The 18808-nt window shown below is 28.6% G+C and overlaps 1 protein-coding gene across 1 annotated transcript; it reads left to right on the forward strand.

Annotated features, from left to right (window-relative positions):
• The first annotated feature begins 14481 nt into the window (after nt 1-14481).
• LOC127076140 (subtilisin-like protease SBT3) lies at nt 14482-16910 on the forward strand. Its single transcript, XM_051017705.1, has one exon. It carries the CDS (start codon nt 14497-14499, stop codon nt 16777-16779), a length of 2283 nt encoding a protein of 760 aa, XP_050873662.1. The 5' UTR covers nt 14482-14496; the 3' UTR covers nt 16780-16910.
• Nucleotides 16911-18808: the final 1898 nt, after the last annotated feature.

An 18808-nucleotide genomic window follows, 5' to 3' on the forward strand; every position in this document is an offset into this window, starting at 1 on the left:
TTGAATTTCTCATGTTAAAATTGATTAAATTTTATAACAAACTAGTAAAGGACCCGTGCGTTCGCACGGGTCGCGCAAGTGCAATAAAAATTAAAATATAATATATTTTTTTGTTTATATATATATATATATATATATATATATATATATATATATATATATATATATATATATATATATATATATATATATATATATATATATATATATATATATATATATAGTTGGATCAACGTACACAAATTTATTGCATAAGAGTTTTTTTTTAATGTAATGGATGTTAAATGATCAATAAATGGGTTCAAAAAATTTCCACAAATAACTTTTTCCAGTCTGGGACATAATAAAGTAAAACATTATTAATTTATAGTAATATAATTTGCTTAATTTTTTTGTATACTATATTAAGGAAATAATAAAAAAATATAATACAAAAATATTTTTACAATTTATTGATATATTGATATATAATAAACATTCCATTGTTAATGTTATGAATAAACATTCCATTTATCATTGAGATTTTGGACATAAGAAATAAAAATATATTTATTTAGTAATGGATGAAATTTTCCAATCTGTTACTAATTTGAGGTATAAAAGCGCAAATATTAACCTTCATAATAAATGATTATTTAACCAAAATACATAAACCATGTAAAAGAAATACCATAACCTCATTTGTTTTAAAATATAGTAATGAATACTACCAAATGTTGAAATTAATTGCAATTGATACAGTAAGGTTTAATGCAACAAAAGATATTGAAACAAAAGGTTCACAATTTTAGTTAAAATTGTGAGAAATAAGTCCAGCAACAAAAATGATTTAACTTCGTACAATTCTTTGGTCCTTTAAAAACTGGGTTTATACAAAACCTGCCCGCAACCTTTTAGGAAGTGATGATTCAAAACCTGCCCGCAACCTTAAAAAACTACAATAATAACTAATTTGATTTCAGGATATTGATTTCATTTTGAAATGATAAGATTGCAACAACAATAAAATAACGGTAATATATTTTAGTAGTATAAATAGGTAATTTATTTTATCACATTTTTCACTCACATCTAGTCTAAATTTGACCAATTTATTTTATTTAATTTTAATTTATGTGTGTACACATTTCATTTGAAAATGAACCTCAATCAACATAACACATGCTCCAATTTTATGCAAAATGATGGAAGTCCTCTTTGTATCCCAAATCAACAAAACACCCCATATTTTGGAAATCCACCTCTTATTCCAAATCCATACCATAATTCAAGATTTCAAAATTCTCTTTTTATCCCAAATCCATAAAATAATTCACCCATTGGAAATTACTCATATCATACATCACCTTACCCAATGAAAAACTCTCTTTTAATGTATTTTGATATATCTGATTCAATTTTTTAATTATATTTTATATAATATATAGTGGGATTTAGTGGGGCCCATTTTCTTAGCCCACTTTAATTATTTACAATCATTTTCTTGTACAACTAAATGTATAAAGAATTGATATTCTTATTGATTTATTACAAATCATGCATAACATTAATTATCTTACGGCTGAATTATTTTAATACTCCACTGACCTAGCCAATAGAAAGGAGGCAGTGGACATAATTATTCATTTCAACCCCCAACTATATTTTGGCAAATAAATAATTTAAATATGTTGAGTTATAATACTATATATGATGACGTGAGATTGGTAAAAAGTATAGTTGCATGCTTAACTTAATCATTTCAAACAAACAATGTAGATTTTCCATTACCAATCAAAAGACAATTCACTGTATATGATAATTATACCTTGTTTTTTTTATAAATCCTTAATTCAGTTGAATGCAAGATTCAAACATTGCTCCAACATTTCTGAACTACCTGCAATTTTAACATATGTATTAGACTTTGAAAAAAATTGTAAAAAAATGTGTTTCTATGTGTTTTCTATAATTAGTTTTGAAGGATTTCATAATAAATTTTTATGTAATTGTTTTTTTAATTTCTAACACCATTAGGCATGCTGAAACCAAACATGACATGCAATAATCTATTTATAATTTAGTCGTATACACATATTTCATAAGATGACAACGTATTTTGTTATCAATCTAAAATACTTATTAACATTTGAAGATATGATACTCATATAAATTTTGTAGTTGAAAGAACACACAAAACACAATGTTCAACATAACAACATAGGATTTTGAATAATTTCACACACATGAATTAAATACTCATTATCATAAAATATATTTCAATATCAAATTTCCGAAAATTCTAATTAAGAAGATGGTTCTATCTTTAATTTCTTGGATGGTTTGGTGCCTGATAATTGCGTAGCGCCATACGCTTCAAAATCAACTTCTTCACCCTTGTCAGCAATTACAACATCCTTAGCCGGAGTCATTAGAATGATTGATTCTGGATCATTTTCACCAGATGCAGATAATGTTTGCTTGCAATATAAAAAATTAATTGTCAGATATAAAATGAATTATAATAATACAATATTTATCATAGAAAATTATTATGTTAACAAATGAAGATACTTACTCTGGAAGTTTCCAAATTTTCTTTGTTAGGGACCAACTTTGCATATTCAGTTTTAGACTGATTCTGCACATTGAAACATCGAATATTTATTATACTTGTTAAATGTTTAAATAATACATGAATTAAGTGAATATTATACGTCTTCTACTATGTAGTCATTTTCAATCTCTTTAACAAAGGCTTCATCATCATAAAGCTTCCAAACAGACGCTTGGGAAAACGTTGGCTGCACCTTAACTCTAAAAGTCATTTTCTTATTCAACAGCATTTCAAGCTCATCAGGATAAACCATTGGATCATCTTCTTCATTCTAATGGAAAAATAAAATATCAACCATGAGTGATAATCTGAACTTTACAACTCGATAAACTATTAACATTTTAACTTATGTATAACAATGTACCTCCACCATAGAGTTATGCATAAATTAAGCAGTCATTCCAAGTATAGCAGCACATTCGGAATCCCAGAATACAAATCGATATTTTGATTCACCATTACTAACATATATCTCAATCTTGTACCTATAGTATTTTAAACGAAGAAAATAATATGATTAATAACAAATCCATTACCAAATTTATTTGCAATTCATCTAGATTATATGTACCTTGGTATAGGCTGTTCGACTTTTTGCCCACATGAACATTCATAAGCTTTTTCAGGATTAGGTGCCTTCGAAGAACACCTTGTGCAGCCATAATAAAACCATCCATACTTTGAGACAGCAAATTTCAATGTGGTTGTTATAGTAACACATAAAGTTTCCTAAAAGCAAATCAAAAATGATATTAATTTCAAAAAGCAAACAATATAATTGTAATAGTAAAGATAAATTCGGCTCTATAGTATTCAACTTACATGTTTGATTTTGCAGAACTGACTTAAGGACATATATTTCGCATTATGAACAAACCTTTCTACTGGCGAATACTGAGAACCACTAGACCAATTAGAAAGAGATTTTGCAGATTGAGTAGGCTTCTCCTTCTGTTCATTAGTAGGCAACCTATAGAAATAAGATTGTTTTTGAAATTAAAAATTATGTATAATAATCTGAATATAAATAAATAAATAAAATCCATACTTAGACATAAAATCTTGAATTTCAGGGATGTCTTCATTTATCAACAATTTGGAACCACTCCATGCATTTGACACTGTAAATTGTATAATTAATATAAAAATTATTGAACGTATAATGAAAAATACAAATCAGCTATGTATTTATAAAGTCTGATAGTGTAATACCTTGACCATCTTTTACCATTGCATGAGTGAGCAGAATTACAATAGCTCTATTGTTTTTAGGATCATTGTAGTAAGCCAAAAATTTTGATCCATAGATTTCCCATAAATTGCAATTTATGCAATTACCCCTATTTTGCAATATAAATAAACAATATTATATGATGGAATTCAGTAATGTAAAATATATAAATTTATCAAACACATAAGTTATGAAAACATTGCGCATTACTTCAAATCTTTCAGCACAACAGAAACAACAACTTTCTTCCCCGGAGTGTTGGATTGGATATGGTTTATCTCACTAACAGCACCAATAATATCTACATTAAAGTAAGGTTCATTATTGAATGTGTTTGCAAATATATAAGTTATATAAGTTATAATAGAATTTAAATTACCTTCCAGTCTATCAGTTTTGCATTTGCCTTGAAGTATCTCACCAAAATCTTTAAAGAAATATCCTTTAGGTGGAATATTTTGAAGTTCGATTGCCTTCATTGTGGTACCACCAAGAAACACAATTTTTTTTGAATGATCACATACCTTCCACTGAAAATCATTGTTATAGACACTGCCATTGTTTATAATGCAGGTCATATTCTCCTTAATGACCTCTTTCCATTTCAGTAAATGGTCATGACGAATAAGGACCTGAATCCGATCACCCTAACAAAATGAAAATAATCTCCAAATGTTCAATACCCTTATTATTCACAACACTCCAAACATCCATTATTCGAACAGCAAGACGCCAAGTTTCTTTTGAGTCATTGATGTCTTTCACAGAATCAACCTTTCTACTCATTTTCACTAAAAAAAATTCAAAAATTAATGTAACTGCAAATTTAGATGACTATAAAATTACAAACCTAATAACCTGGAAAAAAAAGAGTATATAAATCTGATAGAGGTGTGTGGTAAAATGCTAAAAAGGATCCAACCTTTGATGTTACACATATATAACATCGTTTTGATTGTATAATTATATGTTATTAAATTATAACTTTAAATTAAAAATAACTATTTAATATAGTTGATTAATATTAATTGAGTAATTTAATATTATTGTTAATTTACCTACCAATTAATTATTATTATTGTTATTATTATTATTATTGATATTTACCCGCCATATATGATAAGAATATTTTTAAAATTTAAATAGTATATTTATTATTTGATTTGATTTGATTTAATTGAGATCCAAACTCTATAAATTAAAATCGGTTACTTATTATGAACAATAATATAGGGTCATTCCAATCTCAATCTATTATTAATTGAATTTTACATAGATGTGATTTTGCAATAACACGCTGGCATATTGAATCTTATACCGCTGTTATCTTTGCACTAACATATTTTATCCTTTCAACAGAATAATTATAGTAAATACGTACATTCTGTATACCGAATTATAATAAAAATGTATTAAAATCAAAAGCAATAAAACTGTTTACAGTAAATAAAAATATAGTCTAATTTCTTCATGATCATAAATATTTAAAGAAAAATTCATTGAAATAAAAAATCAATAATAAATCAAAAGTTGAAATAAACGCTAATGGCACAACATATATTTAAATATTTATTTGATATATTTTTATATAATAAATAAATTAGTAATAAGTAAATGAATAATCATATAGAATAGAATTTTAAGATGTTATTCTATATTTTTATTTACTGTAAACAGTTTTATTGCTTTTATTATAAAGATAACAGCGGTATAAGATTCAATATGCCAGCGTGTTATTGCAAAATTACATCTATGTAAAATTCAATTAATAATAGATTGACATTGGAATGACCCTATATTATTGTTCATAATAAGTAAGCGATTTTAATTTATAGAGTTTGGATCTCAATTAAATCAAATCAAATCAAATAATAAATATACTATTTAAAATTTAAAAATATTCCTATCATATATGGCGGGTAAATATCAATAATAATAATAACAATAATAATAATTAATTGGTAGGTAAATTAACAATAATATTAAATTACTCAATTAATATTAATCAACTATATTAAATAGTTATTTTTAATTTAAAGTGATAATTTAATAACATATAATTATACAATTAAATATATATTTTTATTAAATTGTAAAATGGTAGAGTTAGTTAAAATGGTATAATATTGTCAGTGGTTTTGGAATAGTGGTTTTGGAATATTTTGAGTTATTAAATGAGTAAATGGGATTAATAATGATGATAATAAATATTAATAAATAACAATATTAATAATAATAATAATAATAATATCAATTTATTCAATTAAATAAAACCCTAATTCTCATCAAACCGTTTCATATTACTTCTCCCTCTTTTCATATTCTCGATTTGAAAAACTCATATCATACATCACCTAATTTTCATCCCAAATCCATAAAATAATTCACCCATTGGAAATTACTCATATCATACATCACCTTACCCAATGAAAAACTCTCTTTTAATGTATTTTGATATATTTGAATCAATTTTTTAATTATATTTTATATAATATATAGTTGAATCAATTTTTATGTTGTCGAGGCAAATTTATTAAATTGTAAAATGGTAGAGTTAGTTAGAGTATTAAATAGAGTTTAGTACGAAATAACTTATAGGAACATGAAAGTAGTTGTATTATGGATTGTAATTAGGGTAATTAAGTAATTATGGTGGTAATTAACTTTTATATATTAAAAAGTAGATTGATAATGACTTTTTTTTGGGTACATTTGATAATTTTAATTTAATAAATAATTTTGCATGTTAAAATTTTATTTCAAACAAATTTATGGAACTTATTTCTATACAATTTTTACTAATAATTTTATTTCAAACAAATTTATGGAACTTATTTGTATAAAATTTATTTTATTTCAATGCTTTGATAATTTTTTTATTAATAACTGCAATTTTTTATAATAATATGTCAAACAAATTTATGGAACTTATTTTTATATAATTTTTGTAAACATATTTAAAAGCTCAACATGAACCGGACGAGAGATTTCGTAAACATTTTTATAAGTACCTTATCTAAAAGCATAACCATATTTAAAATCTCAACATTAGGACGAAGAATTTCGTAAACATTTTATCTATACAATATTTTGCTACAAATATGAAATGGTTGAAAAAAAAATATATTTGACCCAATAAAAAACTTAAATTATTAAATATCATATGTCAATTGGAAAAGGAGGTCTAAACCTGAATATTTTATATAACCATGTTTAAAACTTCATACCCTACGTGTTGGTTCAAATGGACAACTCCTTTCTTCGATTTCGTTAGAATACTACCGTCTTTAGATATATGGCAAACGAAATGAAGTTGCATTACAAAAACAAATCAAAATAAAATAATTATCACAATCCATGACAAATAGATTTCAAATTATTAAAACACATTATGATGAAAATTAAAATACGTTATCCTTGCTTAAGAACTAATCCCAACAAAGAATACCTAGAAATCAAGTATCAAATAACATAGTCAATATCAAATAATAGAGTTATAACTTTGAATCAAACTGATATGAATTTTTTTTCAAAGAACACAAATTAAACAAAATTAACTAAATTAGAGTGAGGGTTTAAGAAAAATAATTATAAGTCAAAGGACATACCACAAGGATCTTGACACGACGGCGTGTGGCAAGTGGAAGGGAACACCGATTCTAATTCGATTGAAACCTAAAAGAAAGGATTACGTTTGTGATTATTCAAAATTGATTTAGAGAAAAAAATTGATTCAGAACATTTTTTGAGAGAACTTTTCAAATTTGATTGATTGAGAGAAGAATTGAGAGAGAAGATGCAATGGTTGTGAAATCCTAATGTATTTTACAAACTGACTTTTCTAAATTTTAGTGGCAATTTTAGTTATTTATTTATTGTGTATATAATTTTAATAATTTATTTATTTTGTATATAATTTTTTCAAACCAAATTAGGTACAAACTTAAATTTTAGGATCATATTTAATATTTCTAAAAGAAGGTATGAATATATATATATATATATATATATATATATATATATATATATATATATATATATATATATATATATATATATATATATATATATATATATATATATATATATATATATATATATATATATTATTTTATACCTATTTTTATTAAAAGCAGTTATCTTACATTAAAACATTTATTTTTAATAAAAGTAACATATATTAGACACTAGATTTTTTTTAAATGGGGTATTAATGATTAACATTAAAATTAAAATTAAAATTAAAATTTTAATTACAACATTGTCATTATTTATAAATTTTAATATATTTTTAATAAAATAGGTATTATATCAATAATTTTAATGTTATTTTTGTACTAGTGATGTTTACTAGTACTCTATCGTTCGCTTAATATTTATATATCTGTGTTGAAGACATTTTAATATTATGTTTAATTTTACATATATATTTAAAATGGTTTACATGAGTTTACTGTTACATTTAGTTTTATGAAATTAAAATTAATATATATATATATATATATATATATATATATATATATATATATATATATATATATATATATATATATATATATATATATATATATATATATATATATATATATATATATATATATATATATATATATATAACCACAAAATTATTGATAAAATAAAAGGGAATAATTAAAGAGTTAGTATAAAGCCTTCCACCCCTTAAAGTATTGGTGCCTTGTGAACCACATGTCAAAACTTTTGAATTATTTGGAATACCTACCAGGGGGTAGAAAGAATGTTACCCTAAGAAAATCCAAAGTAAAAAAAACAAATCAGTTTTAGAACATTTGACAAACGTACCTCTTTCCCTTAAGAAAGAAAAAACATCAATCAAACGTTGAGTTATCAAGGTATGGTCACACAATAGCCTAATGTCGCACCTACCACTCTTCAAATTCCTGAGTGCAGTGGTATGAGAGGGTATAAATAGAAGGCATGAAGGAAACCTTTCTTATTTTGGTAAAATGAGTGGCTGTCTTGAACCACCTCTCATTAGCAATGTCAATGGAGCGGAAAAAGGATTCTCGTTTAGGAATAAGGCATTTGGGAAGCAGCAGACTCAATCCAAACTGCCTGGCTACCAAGTTTGGCTGGTAGGGAGCCACCCTCAAACATGTCTTGGCAATAGTAATTCTTGTCCACATAACGGTGGGGTTGAAACAGGAGAATAAAGTGTTTTATCTCTGATCCCCTTCTTGTCAGAAAGGATTGGGGTAAAGTTTCTGAATAATCAGGACCGCACCATCGACTGAAAAATGGTGCCATCGTCTTAGTAAAATTTTTACACATGTAGAACATATGTAAATAATTTTCAAAGGTCTCTATGGAGACCACCTTCCCATCATTAGGGGTAAGCTTAGCTAACCTAAGCCCTTCGACACCCACTTCTGGGTTGAGAGAAACTCTACTTTTCAGAGAGGGTTAAAAAGTAGAATTAAGCCACATTTGCAAGAGCTAGATAAACCCACCTATTTGAAGGTTGCTAGAGGTTTTCTTTCCTTGTCATGTATGCAACAGTCAACCTCATGGATTCATAAAGGCCCATGAGGATCAATCTGCTCAGGAAAATATTTCTCCCTTCATGGATTTGAGTAGCTAAAGGATCATACTTATTTGCTAATTAAACAGATCGAGAGCAGGAGACATACCTTGACGGACAGTAGGTGAAGAAGGAAATGTGTTCTTGATCAGTGACTCGATCTGAGGAACCTCAAATGTATTGCATAAAAGAACTGTAAGAAGTCCTAGAAACGTTGAAGGCAAAATTGGTCCTTGTTTTCCTTAAGGGATCAAAATCCACCTCAGTTGGTCGAAGGCCAACTATAGCAGCTATATTGAAAAGGGTAGGAGTTAACATCCAACAAGGTAGGTGGAATGTGTTTGCAGATGTGTCCCAGAAACATACGGAAGAAATAAGAATGTGAGGGTTGCAAGAGAGGCTCACTCTTGACAGTTGGATTAGGTCAGAAATTCCTAAATCTCTCAAAAAGTGTTGCTTCTTTTTCTCAACTCTATTAAGATACTTCATAGACTTAACATCTTCAATTGGAGGACAAGAACGAAAAACACGGTTCTTGAAAAAGTTGAAATAGAAAGGTTCAAGAAACACTAATTGTTCATAACCTGCATAAATGGGGAAGAAATCTTAAAGCACTTGGGATTTCTTATTGTATTTCGGTAAGGGACCCATAAAAGCATGCACCTTACCAGCGAGGATATATGGAATGAAAGCAAAGTGATACCTTACTTTTCTTTTTCCAGCTTCCATAGGTGGCTCAGGAAAGTAAGTTATGTCCTTGATGAATAGAGAAAGGTTGATTTCAACTGCGAAACCAGCATGGTATTGGATTGGAAGTGCCATTAAAATAAATGGGTTATAGTAAGGAGCTTAAGGAAGAGAAGAAAAGTTAGGGTTTCTCTCTTTCTGTGTTTGAGTTGAAGAAGGATGGAAGTGAAGTGAAAAGTGTTTGAGCAAACACGTTAAAAAGCCAAAAAGAAAAACCGTTCATTTTTTCCCCAAGTGAATTCAGCCACATGGCGTGTCTGATGGCACCATAACATCCATGGGGAAAGATGAAATGGAATTTAGAGAAATTTTTAATGATTCCATTTTATTTAAAGCTTCTAGAAAATTGGAGGTAATCATCATGGATTTGCACGCACGTTTGTGACATGACATTTTTGTGCAAAGTGGTCATAATGGCTACATCAATAACTAATTACCATTGATGTTTCATTGATGTGACGTGTACAAGGTGAACATTGTCGAAGAGTTTAAAAATTCCACATTTCTTCCATTCAATCATGACCGAAAATGGATCATCTGTTGACTTGGGATTTTGTGTCTAATAGGAAAATCAAGTCAATACTGAATTTGGTGAAATACTAAGTGTAACAAGTGATAGACAAGGGTCGACAATGATGGCACGTCGACTAGATGTTCTCGACTGACATCTTGAGATGTTAGTTTGTAAAAATCTCAAGGAGATATCTTGACAAATTAGTTGAAGGAGTCCCAGGAGTAGACTTAAGTTATTACTCGACACCATGTTTAAGGAGGACTCTCTGAAAGACTTTGGACACTTAGAAGATTAAGGAAACCAAAGATGAAGGGCTTTATGCGCTTAGTAACTGTCTTCGATGAGCAAGCATTTACTAGCCTCTAAGAAGTTAGAGAATGTAGGATAATGGTTTTCAGTCATTTCAAAGCCTTGAGAACGTGGGAGGACGTGAAGACAGGAGTTGTAGGCATTTGAATGACGTGTCATTTTCTATAGAATTAAACTGTCAAAGGCAGTTATTCTTAGTTGGTATTTATAGCAGACTCATGTATTATAATAATGATTCACAAATTTTCACATATGTTCTCTTTAGAATTGAAGTATCCAATCCAAAGAGTGAAATATTTTGTGAGAAATTATGTTAGTCTGCGTCTCGTTTCTATCATGTACTTTTATGTTTCTTTAATTGAAAATCTTTATTTTCTTGTCATTTACTTCGTTTCATTTAATGTCGTTTATTTCAAGTTCTTTTTACTTTAATTTCAACTTTATCGTCTTTAAAGTCTATTTACGCATTGTCTTCAACCAGACACTTTTAGTTATGTCTTACACATATGTCACAGTAACATTTTTCATGCAAAATTGGTCCCGAGGGTTTTCAAGTTAACCTCAAAGACTTTCAAACTCGTGATTATTTGCTAAAAACACTTGCGAACACATACACACATACACACACACACGCGTGCACACACACACACACACAACCTATTCACCCTTCTCCCCCTCTTATGATTGAAATCACTTATTCAATAAGAACAACCTCAACCTATTAAATCTCAAACTTATATTGATCCTGAGTTTAAAATGCTTACTGCAAATCTTGTAGCAAGATTTGAGATAACACAACCTCAACCAATTGTGAATGATGGTATATCCCTAACTGTTCAAATTGCACCTATTCCAACTGCTCACACTGCACCTATTCCAACTGCTCAAACTGCACATGTTCCTACTGCTATATATGACTCTAGTATAACTCTTTATGCACCTGGTTATATTTTTTCTTCACCTATTCCAAGTGAGGTACATGTTGCACATGATGTACCTGAGGTCGTTGTTTCTGCAACTTCTACAACTCTTAAACCTTTTGAATTTCTTAAACAAATTGAACTCTTACACTTATTATTTCAAAATGTTCCTATAATATTATGATGTTTGTGTTATGCAGAAAAAGAAAATGAAACCAAAAGTTGCATAGAAATTGGAGTTAAGTTGAGGTGATTGAACAAGGGTCATTAAATGTAAAAACCTCAAGGAAGAAGGAAGTGATCCAACATAACATTTGGATTTGTAGACATTGAACTTTTTAGTGAATTTTCATTATGATTTAGTTATGATGTATTTTGAGACCTTTTTATGCCTTTGGGATTTGTAGACGGGAACCATCCTATTAATTTAGATATGATGTATTTTTGTTGTATTTTGACACAACACAAATTTGTATCTTGAGACATGTTCATATGCCTTTAAGGCTATACATATTATGGTTATCTAATACATTATCAGTTTGTTCAAGTCTTGATTTTAGTTCATTGAGACGCAATGATGAAAAGCATAAACAAAAATCACAAACTTACATGGATGAAAATCATAAAATTCAAAACTTCATCTTCATTCATTAAATAACCATTATAGGGATGAAAATCAAAAATTTCCCTTGTGAGAGGGACGAAAATAAAAAAATTACATGAATCATTAAAACGATATTCAAAACCATTTATGGTAAGTAAAAAACAAACTCCATGAAACAATCAACAAAAACTTAAGCAAGTTAGTTTTTTTCCTTTTGTTTTCCAACTTCATCTTCATCTTATTTTTTTTCTTAAACTCAATCTCTTTAATAATGCAACATAAATTCTTTACAACCTATAAGCAATTGTAACCGCTTGAATTTATGGGTTCACTTGATATGTTGTGTTCAAGTTCATCATCACATATGAACAACTTGCAACTTGACAATGCCTACGAATATTGGACAATGAACAAAGTAAGATAAATAATGAAAAATCAACAATGAACATTAACATTAATAGATGAACAGACAACATTGAACATTACCCCCGAATTTGCACATTTCCAATATCTCCTTTTAATATTTTCAGTGAAATTTTAAATGTACATCCCATTGATCTATTACAATCACACACTATGATTTGAAACAAAGTAGAGTTTCTAACTTAGGTCATATCCATGCCTCACTGTGTAGAAATGGATGACAACTTGTAAAAAGACGAATTTGAGCAGGCGAAGAAGAAGTTCAATTTAAAATATCATTTTCATTTTGGATTTAGTCTTCCATTTTAAAACCATTATACTGTACTTTCCACATCATAAAAGAAAGTCAGAAGATAAAAATATAAAAAATAATTCCACATCATTAGCCACATCATCTTTTTTAATAAAAGTTTAACATCAGGGATTAACCCCAAAAATAATCAACATTTAGGACTCTATAAAAAAAAGATTGAAGGACTAAAATAAAAAATACACAAACTTACGGGAACGAAAAGACTATTTAAGCCTATAATTTATATTGTCTATAAATAATTTATCTTTTGTAATATATTTTATTCCTCAATGTAATTATTAAAAAAAATTATACATTTTATAAAATAATATGTATTTTAGTATAATGACTTTGAAAATAATTTTTTCTTTCTTTTTAAATTTTAGCTTTTGTAATAATATTCATTTTAAAAAAATAAGTAACAAAGACTTTTAATTTACCTTTAAATTTATTATTTATAACTTTAGCTTTTAATAATTTTTATGATAAAAAAAAGTTAAGTCAAAAACATTACACAAAGAACATGTCTGTTTGAATTTATTTTTTTTTTGTATTTAAAAAAATATATAAAAAATGTCTTTTAAAATATTATAAATTTTTTAAAATTCGTTTTTTCTAAATTAAAAGACGTTAGATCTTATAACATAAAACATACATTATTGAAGATAAAAAAATAGTCGAAATTATAATTTTTTCAAAAAACTATATTTCAAAATGATTTTTATAAAAAATTATTTGAAATAGTTCAAAATTAAATGAGTTTTTAAAATTATAATATAAAATTATATTCAATAAAATAATAAAATATCTACGACAACTCTTCAAATCAAATATTTACTAAAACTTATATAAAAAACTTCTATATAATTTTTTTTAATAAAAATATATAACACTATAAAAAAAATTATTCTTTAAAAAAAACTGAAACAAAATGACCCAAAATCGTAAGACTGATTTCTTTTGATAAGGAGATCTTATCCCATCATTTTTTTTGTCTAGTTGCTGTTATTTTAGTCTTTTTAATTCTAATAACAAATCAATTATTGGGATTTTACAACAAAATTACTATACCTTTTGACTGATATATATTCATTTTTAATATGAGATATATTAAGAATTTTCATAATTTAATTCAATCTTTACTAGGAAGTCTAAGTAATAAATAAAAAATTATTCTAGATAATATTATTTTACAACTGTAAGAATAAAGTATTAATTATTATCTATTAATTTTATAATTTGTATTCATATATACACCCATATTGTTTTGATAGCCATCCCATTCAAACACATTTCAATCATGGCTTCCAATATTTCTCTCCTTTCGTTGTTCTCCTATCTTACAATAATCCTTCATTTTATTATTTTCACATTTGCTCAATCTGATAATTATATCATTCACATGGATTTATCAGCTATGCCAAAAGCATTCTCAGATCAACATAGTTGGTATCATTCTACTCTTTCTCAAGTTACTACCACTAACAATAATCTCAATTCTCCTTCTTCTAGAATGATCTATACATACACTAATGTTATGAATGGTTTTAGTGCTAATCTATCACCTCAAGATCATGAGTCTCTCAAAAACTCTCATGGTTACGTTTCTTCCATACCCGATTTACCTTTGAAACTAGACACAACACACACATCTCAGTTCCTTGGCCTTAATCCTTACAAAGGAGCATGGCCAGCTTCTGAGTATGGCAAAGATGTCATTGTTGGTGTAATAGACACTGGTGTTTGGCCAGAAAGTGAAAGTTTCAAAGATGATGGAATGACTGAAATACCCTCAAAATGGAAAGGGAAATTATGTCAATTTGATAATTCCAACCATTCATCGTTTTGCAATAAGAAACTCATTGGAGCTAGATTCTTCAACAAAGGGTTCTTGGCGAAACATTCCAACATTAGTTCAACAATCATGAACAGCACGCGTGATGCAGACGGTCATGGAACCCACACTTCAACCACAGCAGCTGGAAGCAAAGTTGATGGTGCATCTTTCTTTGGTTACGCAAATGGAACAGCAAGAGGAATAGCTTCAATGTCTAGAGTAGCTACATACAAGACTGCATGGGGAATAAATGGAGATGCAGTTTCATCTGATATAATAGCCGCAATTGATGCCGCAATATCGGACGGTGTCCACGTTCTTTCGATATCTTTAGGCCATAACAGTGTATCTTTATATCAAGATTCTATTGCAATAGCCACTTTTGCAGCAATGGAAAAAGGTATTTTTGTTTCCACTTCAGCAGGTAATAATGGACCTTCCTTTAAATCTCTTCACAATGGAACACCTTGGGTGATAACTGTTGCTGCTGGTACTATCGATCGTGAGTTTCATGGAAATATTACACTCGGTAATGGAGTCTCACTCACAGGTTTGTCTTCTTATATAGGAAATTTCTCTGCTAACAATTTTCCAATTGTTTTCATGGGTCTGTGTGGCAATGTTGAAGAATTAAAAAAAGTGAAGACTAACATTGTGGTTTGCGAAGACAATAATGGAACTATTACTGATCAAATATATAATCTAGTTGAAGCAAAGATTGTTGGAGGTGTTTTCATATCAAAGATCCCAAACATAGATGATTCAGACAGTAGTTTTCCATCCATCATTATTGATCCGATAAATGGAGAAATTGTGAAAGCTTACATAAAGAGTTATAGCTCAAAAAACTCTAGTTCTACAGCAAGCATCTCTTTCAAGATAACTGTCTTTGGTGTTAAACCATCACCTAGGGTTGATTCTTTTAGTTCAAGAGGGCCATCAAATACTTGTCCATATGTGTTGAAACCTGACATTACAGCTCCTGGTGCATCAATCTTAGCTGCATGGCCCCCAAATGTTCCTGTGTTGGATTATGGAACTAAAGTCTACAACAAGTTCAATGTTTTATCCGGAACATCTATGTCATGTCCTCATGTTGCTGGCGTAGCGGCGCTTTTAAAAGGAGCGCATCCTGATTGGAGCCCCGCGGCTATTAGGTCTGCGATAATGACAACATCAGACATATTTGATAATACTAAGGAACATATCAAAGACACTGATAACAACAAAGATGCAACTCCATTAGCGTTGGGGGCCGGTCATGTTAACCCTAATAGAGCACTTGAGCCTGGTCTTGTTTATGATGTTGGTGTACAAGATTATGTTAATCTTCTATGTGCACTTAACTTCACACAAAAAAACATCACTACCATTACTAGAACCCCTTTTAGTGATTGCTCTAAACCTTCCTTAGATCTTAACTATCCTTCTTTTATCGCTTTCATAAATGCTGGAAATTCTTCTGTAAGGACAACACATGAATTTGGCAGAACAGTTACCAATGTTTATGAAGGAAAATCAACTTATTTTGCTAGCATTACTCCAATTAAAGGGTTTAACATCAGTGTTGTACCAAATAAGTTGGTATTCAAGGAGAAGAACATGAAATTAAGCTTCAAGTTAAAGATTGAGGGCGAAAAAGTGACAAAGAAAAATGAAGTATCTTATGGATATCTCACTTGGAATGATGGGAAACATGTGGTAAGGAGCCCTATTGTGGTAACTACTTCCAATTTCAATTTGTAGATCACTATATTAAAAATCAAAGCTAATTTTTTCAAAGGTAAGAGGATTTGATTATACATTTGATAATGGGTATAATATATGATATTTGAACATCAATATTAGTATATGAATGAATTTTCTTTGCTGGTGAATTCTGTTCTAGGTATTATTTACTTTGTTTTTCAGGTAGACTTTTATTTGTCCAAATTTGATATTCAAATTTGATTGTTATATTATACATTGATTAAATATTGTTTGAGAGTTCAAATGTTATTCTAGTATTGGACTAAAAAAGAGACAAAAATGAACTTGATGGAACTAGTCTACAGCAAATGAAACAAATCCCAATTCCATTGAGACTCCTTAATATCTGCATCTTCAATTACATAAACTCATTTGGATATCAATGTTGAAATATTAAACTTGATTTGCGCCTAATTTTATTATTTGATTTTGGACTTAGTTATTTGTGCTTAGTTTATATTGGATAATGTTTCTAGAAAAGTTTTGTAGTATTTAGAGTATCTAGATAGTTTTTAAGATTGTAATATTTTCTAGAATACTCTTTGAATATCTAGAGTTGAGAACTCTCTAGAATTAATGTGTCTAGAGTTCTCTTTAGAGTACTATAAATAGAGATGTAATCCAACACTTTTGAATCAAGCAAAAATATAAAGTTCTCTCTTCCATAAATAATTCTCCTACCTACCAAGTTTCTATTCAAGCCTAAAATATTCCCACATATTTTTCTTAAACACAAAAAAGGTTTATTTCCAACAATCAATACTCTAAATATTTGAAGGTTTAGAGATTTTAGTGAATGCTGAACTGAATCGCAATTTATTATCAGTATGATGAACCTGTCTGTATTGCTTAACTATTATTTAGGTGGATGTCATTCTCTTTTAGTTTGGAGGGGAGTGAAAGAAATTTGGAATAAATAAATAATTTTTTAATATTTTTTTGAATGAATAATTTTATATACAATAAAAAATGAATGTTTATTATTAATAATTTTTTTATTTTTGAAATATTATATCTAAATAGATTATAATTGAAAATTTATTTTTAAGTCATTCAAAACCTTTCAAACCCCTCACCCAATACAATTTTTGAGTTCCTTTAAGATTTATTTTGATTGATCTTTAAGACGTAAAAATGTCAATCAATTGTGAAAGTTTTAGTGTTATAGTGAAAAACGAGAGTGGACATCATGTAATGCAACTCATGATAGCCTCCTCGAGAAAACCACCTTAGCCTCATTCTCTCACATGTGTCTTCCATATTTAAGAACTTCTCCAATTCTTGTGATAGTAAGTATATTACTTGTAGTTGTAAAAAAAACTATATTACTTGTGCTATTGGATTTTTATAATGAAATCGTTACACCTCTCTGAAAACTATTTTCCTCTTCTCCTTCCTCTTTTCTCATACTCAAAAGAATACCTAGACTTGAGACAACTTTGGATGAGGGCAAGGAGGGTGAACAATTTGTTCTCTTTCCTAAGGCAAGAGCACTGTTATTCCTGTTTTTACACCTGAAATAAAAAAAATGGGTAAGAGGAACATTACATATTCATGTTCGAGATATTACGTCCTTGTACTCTGATCCCAACATGATTAACAGATTTCGTTGGGGCCTCAGGCTTTTAGTATCGGACCTAAAAAGGATGTGATATTGGAGCCTTGTTCAGAAATCGAGAGAGTCAATATGAACAATGTTGGCGAGACCTTCTTTGAATGTTTTACTTTCAGCTGTATGTTATTCACGAGTTTTGGGGGTCCTAATACCTTTTACCCCCTTTGAGGCGGAATTTTTTACGGTCGTTAACGATGCCCCTTCCAAGAGTATCCCTAACGTACGAATCATGTTAAGTGCATTCCAAATAATTTGTTGTAACCTAGGAGTCCTTTAAATTGCTTGGGTGTTCTTCTCCTTCTTCAGCGTGGAGATTCTTCCAAACATCTGTTGTATAACTTTACTTGATCTAACAGGTAGACATCTGCTAGAACTGTATGCTCGCCCATATGAGGATTAGAAAGATAGATA

The sequence above is a fragment of the Lathyrus oleraceus genome, chromosome 4 (assembly GCF_024323335.1).
Source record: "Lathyrus oleraceus cultivar Zhongwan6 chromosome 4, CAAS_Psat_ZW6_1.0, whole genome shotgun sequence".
Classification (NCBI taxonomy): Eukaryota; Viridiplantae; Streptophyta; class Magnoliopsida; order Fabales; family Fabaceae; genus Lathyrus; species Lathyrus oleraceus.